The sequence below is a fragment of the Alligator sinensis genome, unplaced genomic scaffold, assembly GCF_000455745.1.
Source record: "Alligator sinensis unplaced genomic scaffold, ASM45574v1 scaffold276_1, whole genome shotgun sequence".
NCBI lineage: Eukaryota > Metazoa > Chordata > Crocodylia > Alligatoridae > Alligator > Alligator sinensis.
Window position 1 is genome coordinate 215,468 of NW_005842432.1, and position 25,578 is coordinate 241,045.

General features: G+C 42.8%; 1 protein-coding gene across 1 annotated transcript in view; it reads left to right on the forward strand.

The window, feature by feature from the left end:
- The window catches only part of LOC102372075 (dedicator of cytokinesis protein 1), a gene marked incomplete at its 5' end in the record, with an annotated part of 257,236 nt that overhangs the window by 193,973 nt on the left and 37,685 nt on the right, over positions 1-25,578 (forward strand). Inside the window, one exon of the mRNA XM_006030253.3 lies at positions 15,609-15,807. Within this exon, the coding sequence (XP_006030315.1) occupies positions 15,609-15,807 (199 nt within the window). The remainder of the gene's footprint in view (positions 1-15,608; positions 15,808-25,578) is intronic.

The following is a 25,578-nucleotide window of genomic DNA, read 5'->3' on the forward strand; positions in this document are numbered from 1 at the left end:
CTCATATCATTTAACAGGCTTTGTGTGTGAAGCACATGGTGAGAGCAATTTGATGGGGATTATTTGATTGCAATCAGTTTCAGTTTGGGTTTCTATCCCCAATCATTCTTCCTTGAAGTCTAGCTTCATCTGAAAAACATATGATGCAGAAGGAAGCTGCATAATATGTCATTTTCCCTTGGTGATTTCTTTATATGTGCATCTGTTATGAAAAATTAGAGTTAGTCTGTTTTCCTTTCAGCCATTCAGGAACGTCCCTCCCATATACTTAAAGGAGCAATAAATATCATGATATCATAGTGCATATACTTTACCACCATGAAGCAGAGCCTAAACCAAGGCTCACTGAACTTAATAGGAGTCTTTCTATTAACTTGAATGGGCTTTGGCTTAAGTTCATAGCATCCAGGCATAGCGATGCCATTTTGATTCTGAAGCTTGCCAGGCACAGAGCCTCTTTGGTCCTTTTTTGGTAGGCTGCTGATGATAATGGCTTGTCATTTAATCCAAGTAGCAGCAAGGGTGGTGGCTAAAGAAATGTGGTTTAACTACAAACTACTTAGAAGCTTAACTTTGGGTGATGATCAGGGATGCTGGTTTTCCCTGATTAAAAAAAAAAATCACAATTTCTCTAATTAAAACCCTAAAATCCAATATTAAAGTGAAAGGCCACTAAAATATATATAGCTATCAGGTGAACACAATGTTTTCTTAATATATTTACAATTTTAAAACAATTAGGAAGCCTACCAGTGCCTCAGTCACTATAATAAAATAAATGGGACCCCTATCTGCCAGGGCTGCAGGGCCAGGGACTTGGTCCACAGCCCCTTACCCTCCACAACAGCACCTGAACCCCAGCGCAGCAGCACCTGAACAGGAGGCAAGACCTGTTACAGCGAAGCGGAGCATGGAGCCCAGCTCCCCCCACCCTGCTGCCTGCCTGCTGCAGGTTCGGGCAGGGTGGGGCTGGCTCCTCTCCACTGAGCACACGCCTGGGGGACAGATGGGACCTGTGCCCCACAGATCTGTGCACAGGGTGGGGGCAGGGGTGGGCATGGGCCTTCACAGCCCAGCAGGTGTGACCTGGTGCTGGAGGGCAGAGCAGGGCTGCGCAGGAAAGGTCCTTCCCTCTGCAAGTTCTCCGCTGGCTTGGCGAGGCATCCCCTGTCTGTGCAACAGCAGGAGAGGCAGTGGCATGAGATTGTGCAAAATCCATGGAGTTTTGTGCAAAATCCGCAGGTTTCTCTGTTAAAAGTGTAAAATTCATGGGTTTCTCCATTCAAACAAAAATTCCACATTTTTCGCGGTTGAAGGGGGAATGCACGTTTTTCTTCGTTTTTCTGTGGAAAATGGAAAACCTGTATCCCTGGTTATGATTAATTTCCTTACTGCATTCAGTGTTTAAATGCTCAAGGAGGTAAGCTGGGAGGGCTGTGAAAGTTGTTTATTGATGTAATGGCATATTTAATGCACTGTTATGCTTCTTGTCTGCAGCATAAGGAAAATGGAGTTAAATTATTTTTGGAAGTTTCTTGTTATTCCCCCAGAAGGCTATTCAGCATACCCTGATCACTCTTCAGTGGAGGCAGCTGCCAAATATGTTTTTGTTGTGTCTGCAGTCTCAGGAAAAATTACTTGGTGTTAAATCATAAAAATAGTATCAATTATCCAAGCACTCTGCGTAGCACATTCCATTGCCATCTACAATTTCATCAAAGTCAGGCAGCATAAATTTTAAAAGATTTGTTTACCTCTAATTTAAAAGATTCCTACTCACTTCAGTAAGTATGTCATCTGCCCCAATGTAAAAGAAGCTATTTGGCTCTATAACTCCACCAATAAATTGAACCCAGGAAATGTGGCTGTTAGGATACCAGGATTCTTTGGCTGTCATCTCCAGCAGCCACCAGAGAAAAGATCTCGATAAGAGCCACAAAGAAGCATCTGCAGGAGGCCTCATTATTATACTTCTGAGTTTGGAGCCATGGCTTGGTTGCATCCTGGACACAGACTAACCTGAGGGACCCACCCCAGAATAGCTAATAGCCTCCTTGTCAGTGCATTCACCTGAGCTCTGAAAGGCTTAAGGTATGAATGAGGCTGAACAGAGCTTGCCCATAGATCTCCCACATCCCAGGTAAGTGCCCTTACCACCAAACTATGGTTCCTAGGAGACAAAAAACATTTCTAGTTTAACTAGAAATTCTCTCTTGGAGCTTTACCCACTGAAATTATCACAAAAGTAGCTTTTTTTCTTGAAGAGTTTCAATTAAACAGTGCTTCTGGAAAATCCCTAACAAGCTCTAATTTGAGATCCTGAAAGTGTTTATATCTATCAGTTTTGATGCAAAAAGATTATATTTATCAACACACAAACATTTGAGCATTTATAATCCGAATATGAATTGGAAGCACCAGGGCATGATCTGGAGTCAGAACAGTAGTGGAGGTGCAGGGGCAGTTGGGATTAGGTCGGTGTGAGAAGTGGGTTTGGGATCTACTTGACTTGTCCTAAAGAGACCTAAATCATAGAATCATGGAGAAGTAGGACTGCAATGGACTTCCAAAGGTCATCTTGCCCACCCCTGTGTCTGAAGCAGGATCATCCCTAACTAAACCCATTGTCTAACCTGTTATCAAAGCTTAGACAGTCAACCCTGACTCAACCACATTACACCTGTAATCTGCCACAGGTAAAACAGGGGGGGCATATTCCCAGCAAGTGTGTTGGCACACCCCAGTCAAAATCCTTTGCCTTGGCTACAGCCAACACCTAATACTTATAAGGAAAGCACACACACAAAAAACACCCCTGATACATGTAGCAGCAGGAGGGGAAAAAATTCCTCCCAGCCCCATGTGGCAAGCAGCAAAGCCCAGAAGCATAGGAAATACACATAGTAGAACGTAGGCATGGCTACTCTTCGATCATTCCTGACCCAATGCCTGCCCAACCTCTTCTTGCACTCCTCCAATGATGATGAGTCCAGGTTCCGTACACAGTCTATTCCACTACCTCACTATTCTAACAAGGAAGAAGTTTTTCCTGATATCCAAGCTAAACATACTTTGCTGCAACATCAAGCCATTGGTCCATATCTTACTCTCTTCAGAAAGAGATAAAAAGGTGTTTTCCCTCTTCTTTATGGTAGGACTTCAGATATTTGAAGACTGCTGTCTCTTAAGCACCTTTTCCACAAGCTGAACATGCTGGTTTTCTTCAGCCTTTTCTCATATGGGTTGGCTAGTAAGCCCTTTATCATTTCTGTTGCCTGCCTCTGGACCCTATCTAACTTCTCCATGTTCTTTTAAAGTGTGGAGCCCAAAACTGTACCCAACATTAGGCCTAACCAATACTGAGTTGAGAGGCATGGTCACCTCCCAAATGGGGCAGAAAAGCAGTGGAAATATGCCTACAGTCAAAATTCAGAGCTTGTCTGTACTACTTGAAAGCACCTCTGAAAGGCGAGCTCTGCTCACAAGCTTCTACTCCTCGAGTACTGAACACTGACATGTGGCAGTGAAGCTATCTTTAGGCCACTTCCCAACTCTGCTGTCAAGCACATTGGAGACAGAGACCTCAAGAGCAGTAGCAGGGGGGTTCCCTCGTGTAGTGCTCATTGTGTAATTTCTGGGGTTGGTGCATGTGAAGTATGAGTGAATAAACAGCATGTTCCAGGCAGCAGGGAAGAAAGGGAGGGAAGTGGGGAGGGGAAGGGAGAAGGCGGCACCCCCCTCCCACCAGCAATAGCCAGCAGGGAGGGGAAGATGGTGGGGAGGGAGGGGATGGGAGAGGAAGGGAGGCTGGGGGAAGCCCTGCCACAAGGCTGGTTGGGGGGAGCCCCCGCACCGGAGGCTAGAGGAGGAGACAGCAGCAGGGGGAGTCTATGTAGCCAACCTCAAAGGGTGAGTGGGTGGGGGGGGTCATGTAAACATTCCCTGAAATCCGTCGTTCTTGATGAGCAATTAGCTAGTCATATTTATACCAGTCTATAACGTATATACAACTAAATGAGGTTAGAGACAATATTTTTTAGTTGAGTCATTTTGAAGTATTGCACATATATTTGCGGACTATGATTAACATAGTCCATATTATTATTCACTGAAACAGAAATAAGGAATAGAACATTCTGCTTTGTGGCTTGATCCTACATAAAAAATGCATTTTATTAAGTTATTAATATTTCCCATTGGAAAAAGTCCTAATAGAATTCTTTAATGTACAAAGACTAATCAATATCTGCTTTGTGGAATTTTTTTTTTCTTTAAATATTCATTTACATTTGAAACAATTGTTTTGCATTTTATCAAGTGGAGTTATAGAGAAATCGGTTACACTGGAACATTCACTGTATTAATATAAATGGCAAAATAGTCTGATTAAATAAGTTAGAGAGTGGAAGACCATAAGAAAATTAGAATCTATGTTTTTGAAGTCAGAACACAGAGAAATAAGAGGCATCTCATGTTTTTACTCTGTTGATACCCTGTCCCAGCTGACTGATATGAACATACAGGAATGTAGGAGCATAAGACTGTAAGGAGCCTTTCTCACTGTTATAGTACATTCCCCAGTGTTCACATGCAACCATTTATCCAAAAGTTCTTGCACTGTTTTTTGCTGGACATTTGACCTTTTCTGTGCTCCCTCCCCATGACATGTTTTGACTCTTGGTGGAACCATCAGAGATGGGGGGGGTGGGGATTAAATGAAAATAATAAGATTTATCACCCCACCTGTCTTAGTAATATTTTATGCTCTGCCCCTGCTTTTCCTCATTTTATGTGTTTAGATAGTTAGATACTCAAATGCCTATGGTCGTCCACAACTGCTATGGTAAACCATTCATTTACTATGGGTTTGCACAGTTCTCATTAAAAGAGCCCTGTTTTTAAAAAAGGACCTTTGCATTTTATTACAATACAGACAATAATAAATAATAATAATAGTTGTAGTAGTAATAATTTTAGTCTGTCTGTGGAGCAAGTAACAAATGTTGTGTGAGTATAGCTGTAACTCTTTGGGTTTTATATATATTATCTTGAGCAGTATACAAGTCAAGAGACCTGTCTTTTGTGTCCAGTTCTGTCAGTTTCATACTTTAGACTTTGGACAAGACATTCCCCCATTTTGAATATCAGTTTAAAATAGGAATAAAGATATCTGGTAAAACACTATATTTGTGAATTAAACTGTTGTAGAAAACCTAAGCGTTATTATTCATTGTATTTATATTTTAATGTAGACCAGGGGTGCTCAACCTCTGGCCCGCAAGCCAAATCAAACCTGTGAAGCCAGGACATTGAGCCCACGGGAATTCCCATGGGCCAGAAAACTTGGCAGCAGGAAGCAGTGGAAGCGCCATGCAGCCATTGCCTGTGCAACAAGATCAGGGCTAGACCTGCCCTGTGGGTGTCCAGGCTGGGCGGGGCTGCATGCCCCCCCCCCCCCAGTGCCCCCCACCCAAATGTCTAGATTGGGGCCAAAGCACTCTGTTCTGCCCTCCCCCACCAGTGCATCAGGATTGGAGCCAAGGTGCTCCTCTCTCCCTGTGCCCCTCTTCCCACCCATCCAGAGCAGGGACACTCCATGCCCCAGGCATGTCTGGATCAGGGCCAATCCATCGCCTTCCTGCTCCCACCTCGTGTCCAGATTGTAGCCACCTTGTCCTGTCCTGCATGTCTGGATTGGGATTGGGACTGAACTGCCCCCTCCCCTGTGCATCTGCATCAGGCCACTCCATCTTGCCCCTCCCCCCCCCCCAGATAGGGGTCGTTCTGCCCCCATCCCCTCCATGCATCTGGATCAGGGGCACTCCACCACACCCCTGCCCCAGGTGGACAGATCAGGGTCAGGCAGCGACACCTCCCCACCCACAGCCAGTTCTGGCCCATGATGGGATGTGGCACTGCCCATCTGGCTCTCAGGACAAAAAGATTGGGCACTAACTAACTACTATGTAGACAATTTTAGGCTCTGGTTGTGAGGGTAATGATTTAAGTCTCACTCCTACAAGTGGCGATTTAAATATTTTTGGCAGCTAGCTGATGAATGAACTTGTGTTCTAAGTATTGCTGGTGGAAATTGAAATTCCTGTGCCTTGGGGAAATTCTGAAATTAAAAAAAAAAATAATTCCCAAACACAATAATTAAATATCAATTTTTTCCCTAGAACAGGAGTTCTACTATTCTTTTAGAAAAAGCTAAAGTTTCTGTGAAAATTCTTGAAATTCTTCAGGCTAAGAACCCCAGTACCCTGCCAGACAAGGAGCTGACCCACTCTAACTCAGGTAGCTTTGGGTGCCCGAGAAGCTGGCTGTTTTCCCTGGAAAGAGTCACCTTATGTGTTTGGACTGCTAAAGAGCTGGAAGATAATATTCCTCAATGGCCCACCTGGTTATGGAGGCAAGCCGAGAAGCCTGTAGAAACTAGACAGATTTCAAAACACCCAGGGACAGACTTGTTCATTTCCATTACAGTTTCATCAAAATAATGACGATCCCATGGAATATTTTAATTTCAACAAGGCAGCATTTTCTGTCAGAAAAAAATAAAACATTCCACAACTAAAATTTTCTGCTTCCTCTAGCTCTAGTTGACCTTAGCTCTTTAATTTAAAAGAACAGGTAACTGTTTTACAGAATTGTTTAACAACTTTATTGAAAGTGGTCTCCAGTGTATGAGTTGTGAATAGGTTTCAGAAGTTTAGCTTTAACAATGGGTTTGTATTTTAAACATTATCTTTAAAAATCCATACATCATTGCTGTTTTAGATAAGCTGCATGTTAACAATGAAAGTAGAAGCCCTGATTTCAGGGTTGCCAAAATATATTTAAAATATGAATATAAAAACAAAACAAAAACATTAAATAAATTCAAAAGACATAGTCATTTTGATTCTAGGCTCACAGGAAGATAAATCCCAAAGGATTTGTTTTTGTCATTGATGATAATAATGAAAGTTACTAGAATAAATTCCCTTCACATTATATGGAATATATAACCCCCACCCCCTCCTCAATAAAAAGTGCATGGAATACTGATTAGTAAGCAGTAGTTGATTTATAAATAATTATTAACATGTTACTATTCTGAGCTGTAGTTCTTTAGAAATACCATGATCTGTTAATTGTGAATACTCCTGTCTATAATGCTGCATATTTCTATATCATGTTATTAAATCTATACTGATCGTGTTATTGAATCTATACTTATATATATGATTTTGCAAAGATAAACCTTAAATATATTTTGGCAACCCTGAAATCAGGGCTTCTGCTTTTGTTGTTAACATGTAGCTTATCTAAAACAGCAATGATGTGTGGATTTTTAAAGGTAATGTTTAAAATATAAACTATTGTTAAAGCAAAACTTCTGAAACCTATTCACCTGGTTGTTACATTGGAGATCTCTATAACAGAAGCATGAGCCTTTGTTGAGCCTCATTTGATATCACTGGGGTCTCACAATGTGAGTAGTACTGGATTCCAGTGCACAATCAGGACTTACATATTCATACATCAGGGCATTGTACATATTTTTCTTAAGTATGGGGAAAACATTTCATACCAAGAATGACTTTTAAATGCAAGAGGGAAGGATTTCTATGAGTTGCATCTTTTATTGGACCAAGAGCATGATTGAGATAGACTTGCACAAGTTTTTGAATACAAAGTATTCAAACACTTTTAAATGTAATATATTTCACTGCTTTTTTGTCTTTCTGCAATGTGATAATTTCAGCTTTCTTTCTAAAACGTGTTAGCATAATATTTAACCTAGGATGTCTTCTGTTCATCTTCTGTAACATAAAAACTGTATCACAATAGATTTAAGTATGAAAGGTGTATTTTTATGAGGTAGTTTTATAGAAAAATAACCCATAGCAATTATCTGTAGCCTGGAAATGAAAAATAAGCCCAACAGGAATAAAATATTGCTTATATTTTTAATTTCCTGGATATTTAAGCTCAGGACTCAAAACAGAGAAAGATCATTCAAATATTCTTTAGGCTTTGCTTATCATGCTAAGTAATAAACCAAAAAAAAGTTTAAAAAATGAACTGTTTGTTTTCTTTCAAAAGTTCATTTGATAAAGTTCATTAAAACCCTAAAGGCTTCTTCTGTGCAGTCAGAACAAAAATAGTCAACTGTGAAGGGTAAAAATTGTATCTCTTCGGACAAAGATTAAGATAGTATATCAGCCTTGCATATATTCACACACTTGAACCACGTTTCTGCTTTGCAAATGCCTGAGGTTTGTAGTGTTCCAAATATGAAAATTCACCTACTACTCAGAAATCAACCTTGCCCTTAGTTATTGGCAATAAAAACCTAACCTGAAGTCTTTCACTAACTTGTCATCCTTAATGCTTTCTATGCTATCAGAATGCATTAAGCTAGGAATTGCCGTCTGATCCTGATCAGTATGTACAGTATACACACTAACATTTATATCTATAGATGTATGCACACCCGCCCTACACTTTCGCACATAAGATTATTATACATGACATTTTTATAAGCAGAGCTCATTGCACCATCTGTGATTAAGCTTTCCTGCCATTTCTTGACCTTATTTTTAATTCCTTATATATTTACTAACCTTGAAACATTTGGATGGAAATTTTATAGGCTAAGTACCTGCCCTAGGCTCTTCCTTCAGTCCTTCCTTCCATCCTTCTGTCCTTCCTATAATGAAAACAGTTCTACCATTTCTTCCACTGAGGCTAGGTAAAAATATATTATTCTACCCACATTTAAAAAATGCAGACCTCACCCCGCTTCCCCCTCCACCACCAAGTTTTAAAATAGAGCTTGAACTTTGGCAGAGCCTTTTGTGTCAGAAATATTTAACTTGTTGGATCTATGTAAATCTACCCAAATTTGATCAATTGTGCATCGCTGAAAAATTGTCCTTTATTCAGTAGAGGATTGCTAGACTTTTAAAACTATAAAGTCCCCAAGGATCCCTCTACAGAGCCTACTCCAACCCAAACTTGGAGACTTTCCTTGGTTCAAATGAAGCTCTAAACTACTGTGGGTTCCTGAAGTGAGAGCCAGAAAGCTCTATTTCCCTTTGTGCTCTCAAGTGCCTGATACACGTTACATGCAAGATGTGATTAACAGGTTAATTGCATCTTAAATGGTAACCCAGCCACACGTTAAAGTCCATTTAAGACGTTATAATAGTTAGAGCCCATAAAGTTATTCAACATGTAACAACTTTGTGGCTCATTTGTATCATATATTAAATTGACCATGTGGCTGGTCGGGGCTGGTCCAGACAGTTCCCAACACTCAGCTGGATGTCAGGATCCACAATGGGGCAGCCCCAGATCCTAGGACAGCTTTCTCAACAGCCTGATCCTTGGGTCCTTTTACACCAGGACCTTTATAACTTTGTGTACTGACCAGCTGAGCAGTATATAGGGTTTTAACTCTGCCCTGGACATGGGGACCTAGGGATCAGGCTGTTGCAGCACTGTTAAGTAGGGTGTGATATGGATCTAATCCTTGATCCCAAAATCATGCATCTTGCCATGCATGTGTGGCATGGTAGGAGGCATGATTGTTGACATCATGGCTTAGATCCCATGGCACCTTAAAGTAAACATCTGGTATGGGTCTCCATGTTCCCCTACTCTGCCCACGTATGAGGAAGCTGCCTATTTCACATACAAGGCATGTAATCATTCAGTAAGGTCAAGGATGAAATTGGGACTGGCTTGGTAAAAAGTCTAGTACTTAGATGAGAAGCCTGAGAACTGAGCAGAGGATTATTGCCACTGTTAAGAGAGAGGATAGTGGGATAGATGGTCTAACCCAGAATGGTATTTCATGTATTTTTATGTTCTGATGGCTAGGTACAGAGAGTCACACTGGGATGAGGAGTCAGCAGCAGGGAAGGACATGTTGAAGGGGGTGGAGTTGGATGAGTAAAGTTTGGAAGAAATAGGTAGAAAGGTCTGTGCCCATTTGGGCCCATGTCCCTCCTGAACCTGAAATGAAATCCTGCACTATCAGCAGGTGTCTGTGAACCCCTCAGTGTGCTGATCTACAAAGCGGATAGTGATCTACTGCTCGGAGTTACTTTGTTAGCTCAAGTGACAGACATTTTTCTGATGAACTTAAAAAGTCTAATTCTATTGATGAACAGAGGTGGTGTCCATCTGATTCTCTCAGTGTACTTTTGAAAAACCTACCTGTTGATACAAAATGCATTTTAAAAGCAGTATTAAAATTGCAAAGTCAGAAACTTAAAATTTTGGAAATGCCAGAATTCCATCTGTGCAGCCTTCATTTGGCCCCTTCATATATCTGCATTATTAGACAAATTGTAGGTACATTATTACCTGCTATGTTTCCCCAGATCCCCTGATTCATTCAGTACACAATACAGACAAGGCTGAGTTACTGTACAACAATTCAGTATTTTATTTCCACCCCCGCCCCGCCCCCCCCGCTTCCTTCCCCCCCCCATTCAATATGTGGGGGCTCTGTTCTTTATTTACTGTACAGTATTAAAATCCTGCTCTGAAAACAGGCTTACTGATTTTTGTCATGGACTATCCTATGGTGTACCGTACTATAGTATCTGAGTACTTCACTAACATTTTTTTTTTTTTAATGCTTGTTGAGAGAAGGGACATTATCATCTCCACTGTACAGGTGTAGAACTGAGATCTGGGAAAATGAAGCCTGATTTGAGATCACTTTGGATCTAGCATTATACCATGCTGCGACTGGGATGCCTGCTGAGCACAAAATGTAATGTCACGTCCTGCCCCCCCTCATCCTGATGTCAATCTCACCTGCCACAACTTGATGGGGGAAAAAAGAAAAGAAGGGAGACACCCAAATGGATGGGAGGCTTACTGGTTTTAATAAGGACTCTTACAGATTGCAACCAAGAATAAAACCTTCGCTGCCATTGGCTGTCGCCTCCTCAGTCTCCCACTTTCCCCAAACAGGGTGAAACGGTATTTGGCCTGTTAATGACTCGGGCGTCTCCTTCACAACACGCCCCCTTTCTAGTGTAGCAAAAGGAGAAAGTCTCTTACTTTACCAGCTTCATTCCGCCACCGCACCCCTCCGCCCACAATGTTCCTGCCATTCCACTGCACACCGTACTGATGGGAAGGGAAATAAACTCCTTCTTCTCTTCCTTGTCAGCCTTGCCTGTGCTTCCGCGCAGGGAAATAAACACTGCTCTGTCACTTGAAGTGCCTACCCCATGTCCCCTTCTACACAGGTTAGCGCTCCTTTATACAATGTCTCCAATGAGTAATTAGCACCTTCCTGATGGCTTGCCACCGGGAGGTAAGATCCTTAATTGGCTATTAACAAGTCCGTATCTCGACTTCAGCTGCCAAACTGCAGTCTCTCAACAAGTGTGGTCTCTCTCATGTCTTCATAACAGGGTCACTGCCTCCCTATAACATACCTCCCCCTTTTTGTTAGAACATCCCAGCTGGTTCGTCTAATCGCAGCTTCCTGTTTTGGATCTTTGAGTTTTCCTCCAACACCTTATGATATCTCATTCCCATTGCTCGGTAGCCTGGACAGAAAATCAACTACCACTTCCTTCTTCCCCACTCAGAATTCAACTGAAAAATGAAAAGGTTGTAATGCAAGGGCCCATCGCAGTGTTTGGTAGTTATCCGTTTTGGCCGTTTGTAACCACCTTAAAGAGGCATGATCTGTAATCAGAACAAATTTTTGACATAATAAATAATATCTAAACAGTTCAGCTCCATCTAAATATCTAAATAATAATATCTAAATGGTTCAGCCCCATCTAATAGCCAGACATTCTCGTTCTATGGTTGAGTACCTGGTCTCTGCCTTCATCAGTTTCTTGCTTGCATAGGCTATGGGCCTTTCTGCTCCCTGCCATTTTTGAAAAAGAACAGCCCCCATAACACACCCTGATGCATCCGTCTACAAGAAGAACGGTTCCTGGAACCGGGGTTTATAAGGCTGGTGCACTGCAGAGAGCTTGTTTGGTTTTCTCAAAGGCCCTCACCACGGCTTCTTACCAATTTAACAACCTGGGTTTTCCCTTCGTCATGTCTGTCATTGAGGCCACCATTTCCGAAAAGTGTTGGATAAACCTCCTATAGTAGTTTGCGAGTCCTAAGAATGACCTAAATTGTTTTAAGATCCAAGGTAGCCAACAAGCTTTTATGGCTTCCACCTTATCAGCTAAGGGCTTTATCTGCCCCTGACTTACCTGGAAACCTAGGTACTTAGTCTCGTTCTGCCCCAAGCTACGTTTCTTAGGGTTAGCTGTCAGCCCTGCTTCTCTTAGCTCCTGCAGGAATGCCTGTAAATGTTGACAATGTGGCTCCCAAGTTTGCGAAAATATTATAATGTCATCAATGTACACTGAGGCTTAATTTTGATGAGGGGCCAGTGTCTTGTCCATTAAGCGTTGGAACAAAACGGCCACCCCATTTAAGCTGAACAGCATCCATCTAAACTGAAAGAGGCTCCAAAGTGTATCAAAAGCCATCTTCTCTTTATCCTGCTCCTTCATGTGGATCTGCCAATTACCCTTTGTTAAATCCAGGGTTGATGTGTATCTAGCCTGCCCAATCTTTTCCAGCATCTCTTCTATCTGGGGCATGGGAAAGGTGTCAAAGGCCGCCACCTCATTAACCTTTCTGAAATCTACACAGACCCATGTAGTACTGTCTGTTTTTGGAAGTATTACCAGCAGGCTTCACCAGGGACTCTGGGACTCTTCTATAATTCCAGCCTCCAACATTTGAGCAATTACTTGCCTCACCGCTTCCCACAAAGGTTGGGGTAGTCTCGTTCTGTGATCTCTAACCATGCTCCCTTCGGGAGTCCTAATCTCATGCATTATCCCTCTAGGTCCCCCCGGGCTGGCCTGAAATACATAGGGGAATTTATCTATTAGCCTGTTTAGCTCCTCTGCTTACCCTGCTGACAACCCATCCCCTATCCTGGGCTCTCTGGGTTCCCACTCTGAAATCATGGGGTCCCCTACTTCGTTCAAATCTCCTACATCTTCCTGTATTAACCAGGCCTCTCTCCCATTCCACTTCTTTAACAGGTTAATGTGGTAAATCTGCCTCCTCCTTACTGACTCTGTCCTTTGGACCTCATAATTTATGGGTCCCAACCTCCTAGTTATCCGGAACAGTCCCTGACTCTGGGACAGGAGTTGTGTCTGTTATCAGGTAACAGTACTAGAACCCAATCTCCTACTCGCAGGTTCCTCTCCCTGGTACAAGTATCATAGTTTTGTTTTTACCTATGTTGACTCACCCCCAAATTCTCTTGGGCCACCTCCCAAACTCTCTCTAAACGTTCTCAGAAATCCCGTATGAACTGGTTAGTCTCTCTTCTTTCAGGGTGTCCCTCCACCCAGCCTTCACAAATGATATCCAATACACCCTGCAGTTTATGTCCATAGACCAACTCGAACGGGGTACACCCCATCAAGGCCTGTGGGGCTTCCCTGACCGCAAATAACAACATTAACTTTCACTTCTGTGGGTCTCCCTGAATACAAGCCCAGAGCATGCCCTTCAAGGTTCTGTTAAACCTTTCTACTAAACCATCCATCTGAGGATGGTAGGTGGAGGTTCTAAGTTGCTTAATTTGGAGCATCTTGCACACTCCCCTCAGTACCCCTGACATAAATGTCTTGCCCTGATCCGTCAAAATTTCACAAGGGATTCCTACCTGCAATAGCCACTTTATCAACTTCCCCGCTACCTTTGACATTCTGTCAGGGTATGACTTCTGGGAATCGTGTCGGGTAATCTGTCATAACCAAGACATACTGATACCCAGCTGCACTGTTAGGAAATGGTCCCACAATATCCAAGGCAATCCTCTCAAAGGAACTTTCCTCCTGGGGCATCAGCACCAAAGGAACCCACGCAGGCTTATAACTCAGTCCTCTGACACTTAAGGCATTCTTTGCAGTATCAAGTAACTTGTGAATCCCTGGCCAAAAGACTCTTCGCTTTAATTGTGCCTCTGTTTTACCTCAACCTAGATGGCCTCCCATGGGCAGTGCGTGGGCAATAACGGCTTGAGACCAAGATCTGCGCCACTTCTTCCCCTCCCTTGCCTTTGTCTATCCAATACAAAATCCCATTCCTTACCTCAAACCGGGGAAGTACCTCCATCAACTTGGGTCTGAGCACCTCTTCCTCCCTCCAAGCCAGGCTCTCTTCATAGATGTTCTGGAATAATCCTTAATTGGCAATTAACAAGTCTGTATCTCAGCTCCAGCTGCCGAACCGCAGTCTCTCAATGAGTGCGGTCTCTTTCATGTCTTCATAACAGGGTTACTGCCTCCGTGTTACACGTGCATATAGGTATCTGTTTAAAGCCTAGCTCCTCTTGACTTTAGTTGGAGCTTTGAGTGCTCAGCATTTCTCAAATCAGAGTCCAGGGTCAGGGAACTTCTAAAATAAGTTAGTGACCACCTGTGAAAAAATTGGTTTAAGTGTCTTGCCTTATCATATAGGAACTTTTGAAGCTGATCTCCAGGGCAGCCAAGAAAGGGACCTATGTGGGGCTAGGAAGTAGAAAGTAAGCTAAAGGGTATTTGGCTTCATGAGATGGCTGATGCTTTGGGAAGGAGCAGGTCCTGAGTTCTACCCTGGACTCTTGCCACCAGTGGGGCACAAACTTCCCCACTGCTCTCTGTCCATTTTATCCAACGAATAGTAAATGCAAGCTGCAGTGTCTCAGCTTCATAAGGAGTGCTGGAGATTCGATTAGATAATGCCTAACCTGGGGTTGCTGGTTAAAGCACTGTGCTGGGAATTCAGATGTAGTTTCAAATCACCTCTGGGCAAGGAGGGGCCTAGAACCCAGGTCTCCTGCTTCTTGGATAAGCTTTAACTACTCAGTTGTTGGGGCTGAAACATAAAAGGGCTTCCCTAAGCTTCAGCCACTTACAATCTGCTCTCAGTTTCTGGGGTTTACACATTCTGGTACATACCACATGTAGCCACATACCTGCTCAGTCATGGTGTAGCTTGCTGCTTATTTCAGTAGCTGTGTGGATGCATGTGTGTCTATACTGCACAGGTAATGGAATAAAAAACTCGGTAAAAGCCAAAAATACCATTTATGTGGCTGGAAATTGCCATTCTTGTGTGTAAAGTGAACGTATGGAAACCAACATATAAAGTCCATGTACATGTGCTGCTAATCCATGATATGCATTCATGAAGTAGAGATTCATAAATTTTCACTGTGAACATGTGTGAATTACTAAGATTTGCACTGAAAGAAACAGGCTAAATGTATAGATGTGAGAGCGCATTGGTCTATAAACATTATCCTACAGAAAGCATACGTAATTGTATAACAGTATATTTTTCATAGAACTTGGAGGTAAGTACACAGTACTGGTCCATTAGCAGTTCTACCATAAATTTACACTTTTTATGAACCTCTTTACCTTGTCATTGTATAGTGAGCCCCACTAGGTTAACAGAGGATTTCTGAACTAAAAGTACGCTGTTTCTGGGAACAGAAAATTAAAATATGTTGTTTTGACAATAACATTTTATTGATCTAAATGAATAAATTTTTCCTTTAGGTTTGTGCTTGAACCTCTTCTGCCAAAAAAGATGCATTCTAGATCTCAAGATAAGTTGGACAAGGATGACCTAGATAAAGATAAGAAGGAAAAGAAAAAGGAAAAAAGGAACAGCAAGCATCAAGAAATATTTGATAAAGAATTTAAATCTACAGATATTTCTCTGCAACAATCTGAAGCAGTGATCCTTTCAGAAACGGTAAAGTTAACAGATAGTGCTTAACTTAATTACAGGCAATATTGTTTATATTGTTTTAAATGAAATTAACATTTTTATGGTTTGCTGTTTTAAGTATTAAAAAACTGAAGATAATTGCATTGTAGTTAGAACTCTTGCTGTTGTACCCAGAAATAGAGATTTTAGTTCACAAAAGTAACAGAGTAAAGATATTTCATATAGTTTTTCTGTAAGTTGTTTTTTTTTATATATGGTCTTTTGAAAAAGTCAATAGTTGCCATGTCTAAAGAAAACATGAATTCTCCCATTTCTAGCATAGTGTCTTCTACTTGTGGCTCATTACAGATTCTTATTTTTCCATATGATTTCACCTGACCTCTAAGAACATTTTAATTGGTGGAAATCATAGAAAATCCTACATAGATACCGGAATCAATATTCTTGAATCATTCCAGATCAAGACCTACACAATGCCTTCCTACAAACCTTCTTGAAAATGTTGCAGGGTTTTTGGTTGTAGCCGTGTTGGTCTAAGGATATAGGCAGGCAAGGTTCTTTGAGCAGATGTGATATCTTTTATTAGACCAGCTGAGTAGTAGGAAAAAAGTTCTTTACGAGCTTTCAGGCACAAGCACCCTTCTCCAAGCATAGGAAATCTGCTGTTCTGAGATCTTCAAGGAATGAAAGAAGCTAAAAGTGTGATGGGAGGTCAGTGAGAATGTAAATTGGTGGAAATTAGGAAAACAATGGATAGAGAAGGGAGGGGGTGGGGGGAATGAGAGGGAAATAATGCCAAAGGTAAGCAAGGAAGACTGTTGTAGTTGAGTTCTCTGAGAGAGAAGAGAGGCAATGTGTTAAAAAGAATCCATTAAGGAGAATAAAAATATATACTGTATGCAAACAGGCCAGGCCAGTAGTGCCGCACTTCTGAGGGTGCAGACAGGAGCAGGGCAGGTTCAGCTGCACACGACAGGTGGCAGTGGTCCAGGGAGAGATGGGGGGCTTGGGCAGGGAGAGCACAGGGAGGAGTGTTTATGAGGGGGGGCTAAGGTGAATTTTGGGGTGGCTTTAGCTCCCCCCCAGTGCCTCCCCTGATGTAAAGGCATTTATTTCAGGCTGTATCTCCTTTAAAACAGTTTTTGACAGACAATATAATTAGCTACAACCACTGGTATATGTAATACTTCTATTTTTTAAATGGTCCATTATTAGGTGATATACTAATTGTAAGTATTTCTTAACTGTAGCTGTAGGAGCTCAGGAAGGGCATTTCTTTTGATGTCATTGTTTTAAAATTCTGCCCTCAGAAATACTTGCCAGCATTACTGCTAGAGAAAATTTCCCAGTTAGCAAGGGTCTTGACTAGAGTTTTGGTGCATCCACCCTGTCTCTATGATGGCTGCAATTTCCAGGTTGTTGTCCCTGGCCTGGTTACTATTTGGATGGATGATTTAGCTTCCAGGATTGGACAGGGCCATGGGCTTAATCAGACTCATATGAGAATCCCTGTGTTCTCCATGGGCCCAACCCAAAGATTGTTGAAGTTATGGGGGGCATTTTTCTGATGACTAATGTCAGTTTTGCATGAAACCTTGAGTTTATTGATTCCAGAATTAGCAGGATGTAGTTGGTTAGACTTCTCAGATGGAAGGAAGATGCATTTAGAATATGCGTGTCATCTGTTTAGCACAGCACAGCACAGCCCACTGTAGAGGTATCTGGCACATTCTAGCAGTTGTATTAAGACTTAATCTAAGCATTGCATATGAAATATCTCAAATCAACCAGTATTGTAGCTGACATGCCTTAGCTGTTGGGCTCAACAGCCCATCTTAACTATTGATATTGATTTGAAATCTTTAGAGTGAATTTTCTTTTGGTTCTTAAACTCATTTTGGATAAGAAGCTCTTTCCAAAAGTTCTTATCAAGTTTCTAAAACAGGTACTGCTGAACATTGTACAAATGCTTAGATAAATAATAATTTAAAATATTAATTAACAATAATATTTACCATTTTTTCTTATTGTACAGTGCGTACCATTGGCACAGTTAAACGACAGCTGGATATTGTGGAACACCTGTTTCCTATTTCATGCATGATTTAATAGTTGAATTCACAGCTTTAGACATTCTATCAAACTTTAATGACCTGGTGTAAGCTCTTAGGATGGAGGTATATGTCAAAATGCATGCAACATATTTAGGAGATAGACTGCACCAGCATTCGTGATCTTGTGGTCCAAACATTGAGTGTTCTCATGAGGCACATACCCAGATAGCTCCAAGGGTATTTTATTCACATATGCATTCAGGAAGCTGGGAAGGGAGCTGCAGAGGGAGAGTCAGTTCTTCTGATGTTTGCATAGCTGTTCAGTTTTTCCAACTGTCTACAGCAGTTGTCAGGCACCATCCGTCTGAGTCAGAAAAGAACAAAAGCTGAGAGGGACAAACACAAGCATGATCAAGGTGAGGAGAGAGGGTTTAGTGATGCATACCATAGACATCCCTAAAAGGAATAGATAAGAAACCTGCTCAGAATACCCCAGCTCCAACCTGGCCGCTGGCCCCTCCATTGATATCACTGGCTACTGTTGCAGGTAGGGTCTCTAGGCTCTGTTATGCTGAATGTTAACTGTGGGTGAGAGGAGATTGATTGATCAGTGAGACCATTCCAGTCACAATTCAAAAGCTTTATTAGGATACTCGATAGCAAAGATGTATTTGGATCGATAAAGACACTGCTTATATACCCTTGGACTCAGGGAAGAAACAGGTCTGCTGGCCAGGCTTCTCTGTTCCTCTGGTTCATTGAGCTCTGGAGAAGTCCAAATATAGAAATCTAAATTTACCTCCAGCCTATGCCCAATATTTATAGATACCTGTTCCCAATATTCTAATGAATAATCTCTGATTGGTTTTATTTAAACTTCTCCGTGGACATGTCTACACAAGACACTAACTGCACAGTAGCCTAATAACACTGTGCAAGTGTGCAGTAGCATGCTAGGCATTAACCATACTAATACGCTACTACATAATAGTATTAGGCTACTGCACAGTAAGCGGCACTAAAAACCCGTGCATTGGCACTCATGCGCAGTGGTACCGAGTTACTGAGCATTGGTAACTACAGCACATTAATGAATGTGTAGACATGCCCACTCTCATTGAAACTCTTAGAACTGGATTAAAGCAGATTTCTTATGGACCTTGAAAGTGTCATTTAGTTGAGATTTATATCCCTGTGAAAGCAAAAGGAAGGATTCCTTATCTCCTTTTCCTTCTCATTGTGGAATGCTGTTTCACACTGGTTTGTTACTCCTTTACCTTAGTTTATGGGCTGACAAGTCCGCTTTTTTTTTTTTTGCAACTTACCTAAGTATTCTAACAAATATATATCTATTATAGCAAAATAACATTCAATACATTTGATTACGTTAATTACTACTTCTGATATTTTAAGATAAAGCTGTAATATAATGTATTTAGATTATTTGATATATGTTTTTTTCCATATCTTTCTGCTCTGTTTGATTGTATCTAGTTAAATATATGTATGGTTTCCTTTACTTTGCTGACCAGACTTGTTGCTACATCTGCAATGCTATGCTATGCTATCTGCAATGCTATGCTAGTTCATGCTATGGTCACTCAGACACAGGCTTTTGAGGCCTTCTGCTTTAGCTGCACTTAAGCAGCTTTGACCTAGGCCTTTTAAAAATGGGCAAGCCTGGCAACAACACATAACATTGCCTTACACCTTCTCTCTCCTTTAACTTTTGTTTCCTGCTCCTCCCACACAGGATGGGGCTATACATCTCACAGTACTGAGGCACCCACAGTGCAGTGCAGCGAGGGAACTGTGGTGGGGGCCACCTGTATGTGCAGCACAGGGCAGTGGAGGTGGACTTCCCATGTATGTGGTATAGCAATGAGGTGCAACCCAGAGGCCTGTGGCTTGCACTAGTGCACCTCTCCCCCCTTCCCTCCCCCCCACCGAGTGGCTCGTGTAGTGTGTGGCCCCTGGCTGCTTAGAAGTTGCACAGCCCTGGATTTAAATGCAAGGTCCCACTCTTAATTGTAAAGAAGGAGGGGGTTTACATCTTTCTTTTGTACCTGGGTCCAGTTCAAGAGTTCTGAGACTCCCAACATGTAACTTAAGACTACCCCTAGGATTCAACTCACTTCTGAATTCCTTCACACTCCCAATTCCACCTAGAGAGAGAACAAAGGAAGGGAGAAGCAGATAGTGAAAACAAGTTTCCCATTTCAGTACTTACAAACTTTGGGAAGTTCCAAAATAGCTGGGTTCATTTTTAATGCCTGACGTTAAAAAGTGATAGATTTTCTATGACACGTAAAAGTCAGCTGTTCAGTAAAGGTTAATACGTCAAACTGCTGTTGTAGTTCACACTAGTGTTTTTAGGAACTTTTAGATAAAGGATGTTAAGCAGTTTAAGCATAAAATTTGAGTCATCTTAAAATCATTCTACTTTGAAGTGATATGTCCCTATTAATTATTTAATAGAAAAAATCAGCACAGCGTATCAGTGGAATTTGTTTTTTTATTTCTTTCATTTCTATGGATTACAACATGTGTAAATTCCCCCTTTGGTTATACAATTCCCAAAACTTTTCAGGTTCCTGCTATAAAACTGATAAAAGGCTATATCTGCATGATAAACTTATCATTTCTGGCAGCAGCCTCCTGAAGTACAGTGTGCAGCTCTGGGCAGACTGCCTTCTAACCTGAAAGCAAGATTTGTTTGATAATATCTTTTATTGGATCAACTATATAGTTGGGAGAGATGTTAGACAAGCTTTCAGGCACAACATGCCCTTCCTCAGGTCTAGGAAAGAAGGAACAGCAAAGCTAAATCTCCAGTAAAACAATTACAGTGTTTAACTAAATTATGTCGTGTAGCTTTGGTCATGTTAATTTATCTTGAGAGTGAGGTAATTGGCATGCTCATCTGGGCTAAGTAAATCACCCAAAATGATATACAGAGGTATCCTGCCTCAACTAGCTCATTGTTGTTGAGGGTGCTACTGGCAGGGATGGAAAGTTTGCTGCTAGACATAACCTAAGGCATGGATTTTTTTAGGTGATATCTTTTATTGAGCCAACTGCATGTTTGCGATAAAGTTGGATAAGCTTTCAAATGCAAGACATTCTTCATCAAGTCTAAGGAAGGAAGCATGCATAGCAGTGATTAAGAACAGTGGGTAGAGCTGTGAAATTGGAGAGGAAAGAAATTCCCTTTCTACGTCTTGATCTTCCAGTAATCAAGCCTCTTTACTTCTGTTAATTGTTTCTCTGCTACCCTTGGGAATTTCTCCCCTCTCCAGTTTCAGAGACAGTTTCAGTGACATCACTAATTCAACTAAAAAGTTTGTTACACAGATGCAATTTTCCTTATTTCCTAATTATTGTTATTATATTGGGCCCAAATTCTTCTAGAGCAGGGTTGGGCAGCCAGACTCCGTTTCCCAGCAGCCCATGCCCTCATGGCTGGGGCCAGTTTCCTTGGAGACCCCAGCCACACCTGCGCTGTGGAAGCTTGAGGCTTGGGTTACCATGGGGGCCAGCCTCGGCTGCACTGGCAGGACACAGCAGCGCAGAGCAGGGGCCTGCTCCGGAGCTGCTGGATCTTGCAGTCACCACTGCAAGGAGCCAGGCAGAGCTGCGATCCCCTGCCTGCATGGCCCTGCCTGGAGCATGCAGGTTGCAGATCGTGCCTCTGCCCTGGCTCTGGAGCAAGCTGCCCCCATCACAAGATCCCAGTGGCTCCAGAGCAGCCCTCTGCTCTGCTCTGCTCTGCCGCGCATCCTGCCAGCATGGCTGAGGCTGGTCTCCATGGCAACCCCAGCCTTGAGCTTTCACAATGCAGGTGTGGCTGGGGGCTCCATGGAGACTGGCCCCAGCCATGCAAAGGGGTGGCTGGGAAATGGAATCCACTGCTGACTGGATCTGGCCCACAGGCCAGACTTAGCCTGTCCCTGTTCTAGGGGGTAAAAATAAAAAATACAATATATTGAAATATAATATATTCCTTTAAATGGCTATCCCCTAACTGTCCTTCTGTTCAACCATTGTTAGCTGGCTAATTTATTCTAGGCCTCTTAGGAAGTAATGTGTTCTGCAAAGATGTTTTCACCTTGTCTCAAGGCTGTATCAAGTGATGTTAGTCTATATTAAGTGTAAATTTCTATCTGTGGTGAGTGCTTTCACACACAAGGATTTTTTTTTTGTCATTAAATGAATCTTGACAAAGGAAACTGGAGGATCATAAATCTGTGTAGCATTATTTTACAGGAATTTGGGGAATTTTATATTTCCTTTAAAAACATTCGGGAAGCTTTTCTGGTGAGCTTTACTTTTTTGAAAATTCTACTGTATTCATAATGAATTGCCTAGCTGATCAAAAACCAAGATTTTACAATTTTTAAAAATTGAAGCAATGTCCCTCATTATGGAGATCTTGTATGGCTCTGATCTTATAAGAAGATAAATTAAATGCTTCAGGATTTGATGATCATTTCATGATAATCAGAAATGTCTTTCTAGTTTTGGGGACACAGATATTCTTGTATGTAGCTGACAAACTTCTTTAACATGAAGTCTCATTGTTAATCCCTTTCATTTTGTGGGATGATAACAAATCAAATTCTGATGCCAAATAATTAACAGATCATTCTAAATCTTATCTCTAACAGTAGAGTAATAGGCAACACATTTTTTTTAATTTAATGATAATTGAGGCAACTGGCCATGGATTTTATTTTCATTGACCTAAAACATTTTAGCAATGGGTTTATCCTGCATTAACAGCCTCCAAAGTTGTGTAGATACACAACTAGAGATTGTGGTATTAGTAGAACTGTAACTTACACAAATATTTGACATGATAGAGCAGGCTGTCAGCATCATGTGTTAAGTGAAAAACCTGGTATCTCAAATAACCACCCACAGGACAGATAGGCTGAGTTGCTCTCACCATAGCCAGCTCTACAGAGGAAATGGTAATGTTTAAGATTGTAAATAGGAGAACCTTTTAGTCCAGGTATAGGCATTACAGTTTTACCAATATACATGATCAGAAATTGGTCTTTACCCATAACGAAACAGAAGTTTGGCACACAAAGACTGATTTAAAAACGATGGAACCTGGTCTAAGATTTGTCTCCCCTCCCGCCAAGGGTGAAAGTGTATTCTGTTTGTTACCAGTCTAACCTATGCTGCTTATAGAAAACCGCATAACTTAGACTGATTCCAACTTGAGCTTTTTGAATGTCTGTACCTAGTCTTAAGTGATCAGAAACTGGTTTAAACCTCTAACAGAACAGAAGTTCAGTGCACATATACCATTTTCAAAATGGCTGAAACCAGTTTGAAGTAAACCTGGTTGAATGTAGTATCAGACTTAACTGATCGAGGTCAAACCAGTTTGTGGAACTTCTGGCCCAGAACCCTTTCTTTTTTAAGTTAAATCAGAGTCCCCCAGCATGCTCTGCAGCCCCGGGCAGGGCTGTGCTGTCTGATCCAGTGGAGCAACGCTAGCCCCGCACCTCTGCCCTTTAGCCAGAGCAGGGGAAGGGGCTTGGCCAGATGCCGGCAGGCATGGCCTCCTATGGTGAAGGGGGCACGGAAGGGGTTTATTCTTCCTTTCCCCTTCTGACCTACCAGCACGGACCCCAGCCAGGATCTGCCAGGCAAGGACACAGAACCCCTGTCAGCCGTTTCACTCCACTCACTCCTGCAGGGGCAACGGCGTGGCCTGACTAGTGTTCAGCAGCTCCTATTAGGCATTTTCCCCCACACCTCTCACAGCTGAAGTAGTGGGGGGTGTGGCCAGCCCCAGCAGCAGCCTCAAATGAATCAAGAACCTCTCCCTTCCCTGTTCCACCAGCATGAACCTGAGCTGGGGTCTGCCTGGCCAGGACGCAGCAACCACATTTCAAGGTCTCTCCCCACTTGCTGCTGTAGCGGTACGGGTGGGGGTGTGGCCAGAGGTGGCCAGCATGGCCTCCTGAGGCAAAGCGGGTAGTGAGGGGGTTTGTTCCTCACTGTCCCCTCTGCCACTGGGGGACCACAGCCAGGGTCTTCCAGCCCTTGCCACCGCCTCTGTCAGTTGCACCTGACCAGGCAGACCCTGGCTGCAGTTCCCTGGAGGGAGGGAGGGAGGAATAAACTCCCTCTCTGCCCTCAGCCTCAGGAGTCCAGGACAGGCTGGTGCCTGGCCACACCCCCACCCTTGCTGCTGCAGCAATGTGGGGCAGGACCCTGATGTGGGCTGCTTCACCCCGGCCAGGCAGACCCCAGCATGCCAGTGCGACCAGGGAGGAAGGGGAGAATTAAACCCCCCTCAACCCCCCATTCTTTGAGTCTGGTCCCGGGTTTGGCCACACTCCCCGCTGCTCAAGTGGTGAGGGGGGAGTTTGGGAAATACCTGGCAGGGGCTGCTTCCTCCTTCCCTCTCCAGGCATGCCCCAACTGGGGACCGTGCAGGCCAGGGTGGGGGTTTAAACCCCTCCCCAATCATACGCAGCCTGCCTGGGTTTGGCCATGCCCCCCAGCTCAGTTTGGCCATGCCCCCCACATGCCACTACAGACTTGTGCCTGAATTTCCGGAATCAAAAGTTAATGTCTACTCATTTGCAAATCGGTTCAATCTATGCAGGTTAGACTAATCTGCAAATATTGAATTAATTCAGGCTCAGACTTTTTAAATGTCTGTACTTAGCCAATGAGGCAGTCCTTACTGAATGATTCCTAAAGATGAGAATGCTTTTGTTGCATCATCTACCCTAACAAACAGATCTGCTTGAGTAATGTAAATTCCTTCTGATGACACATTGACTTTAAGATCCAAGCATCCATGCAAACAATTTAATATTTATCTGAATGAAAAGTTATTTCCAATAATATTTGATAGGTATGGTGTATTGGGTTGGCCTAGAGTGCATAGTGTTGAGAATAAAGGAGCTTGTGTGCACTAACTTACTACAAGCAAGAGAGAACAAGGAGATTATGGGCACTTGGAACTGACATGGTGATAAGTAATCGCCCTGCTGAGCCACGCTGCACCTGTGCAATGCAACAGCTACCATGCAGGTGCCAAGGAAGAGGGGGAGGGGTGTTCCCCACTTCTCCGCACTGCATGGCAGGGGCTCTGCCCCACAGAGCCTCTGGAGGCCCTGATCAGAGCCCCCAGAGGCCCCACATGAGCTCCTGGAGGCCCTGATCACCACTGCTACAGCCAGTGAGTATGGGGCTTTTTTGAGGCTGGGAGGCTGGGGCTGGGAGGGTTTCTCCCACATTCCTCCCACCGGGGCAGAGGCAGGCACAGCCAGAGGGGGAAGTGGTGGGAGAAGCCCCCATGGCTGCCTTGCCTAGTCCCAGCCTCCCACCGGCACCTGCATGGCAGCAGCCCCATGGTGCGGGTGCAGCACAGCTCAGCAGGGCACCACGCACTGCCTGGGAGCTGGGGTGGCTCCAGCATTCGCCCATAGCCTGGCAGTGCTCAGCCCCAGTGACCCCAGACCATTCAAATATTGGTCAAAAATTGTAAAAAAAAATGTCAGTAGGTCCAAATAATACACAGAAAAAGCACAAATTTTCCTTTAGGAAATGTGTCAAAAAACAATATAAAATTGTATTTCTGTCGAGAAGACTACAAAAAATGTAGGTTTTTTTGTAAAATTTGTATACTCTTTGATCAAAAAATATGCAGTGAAAGCATTCTGATCTGTTGTATTCTTTTGACATTCTTTGCAACAGAAGACTTACT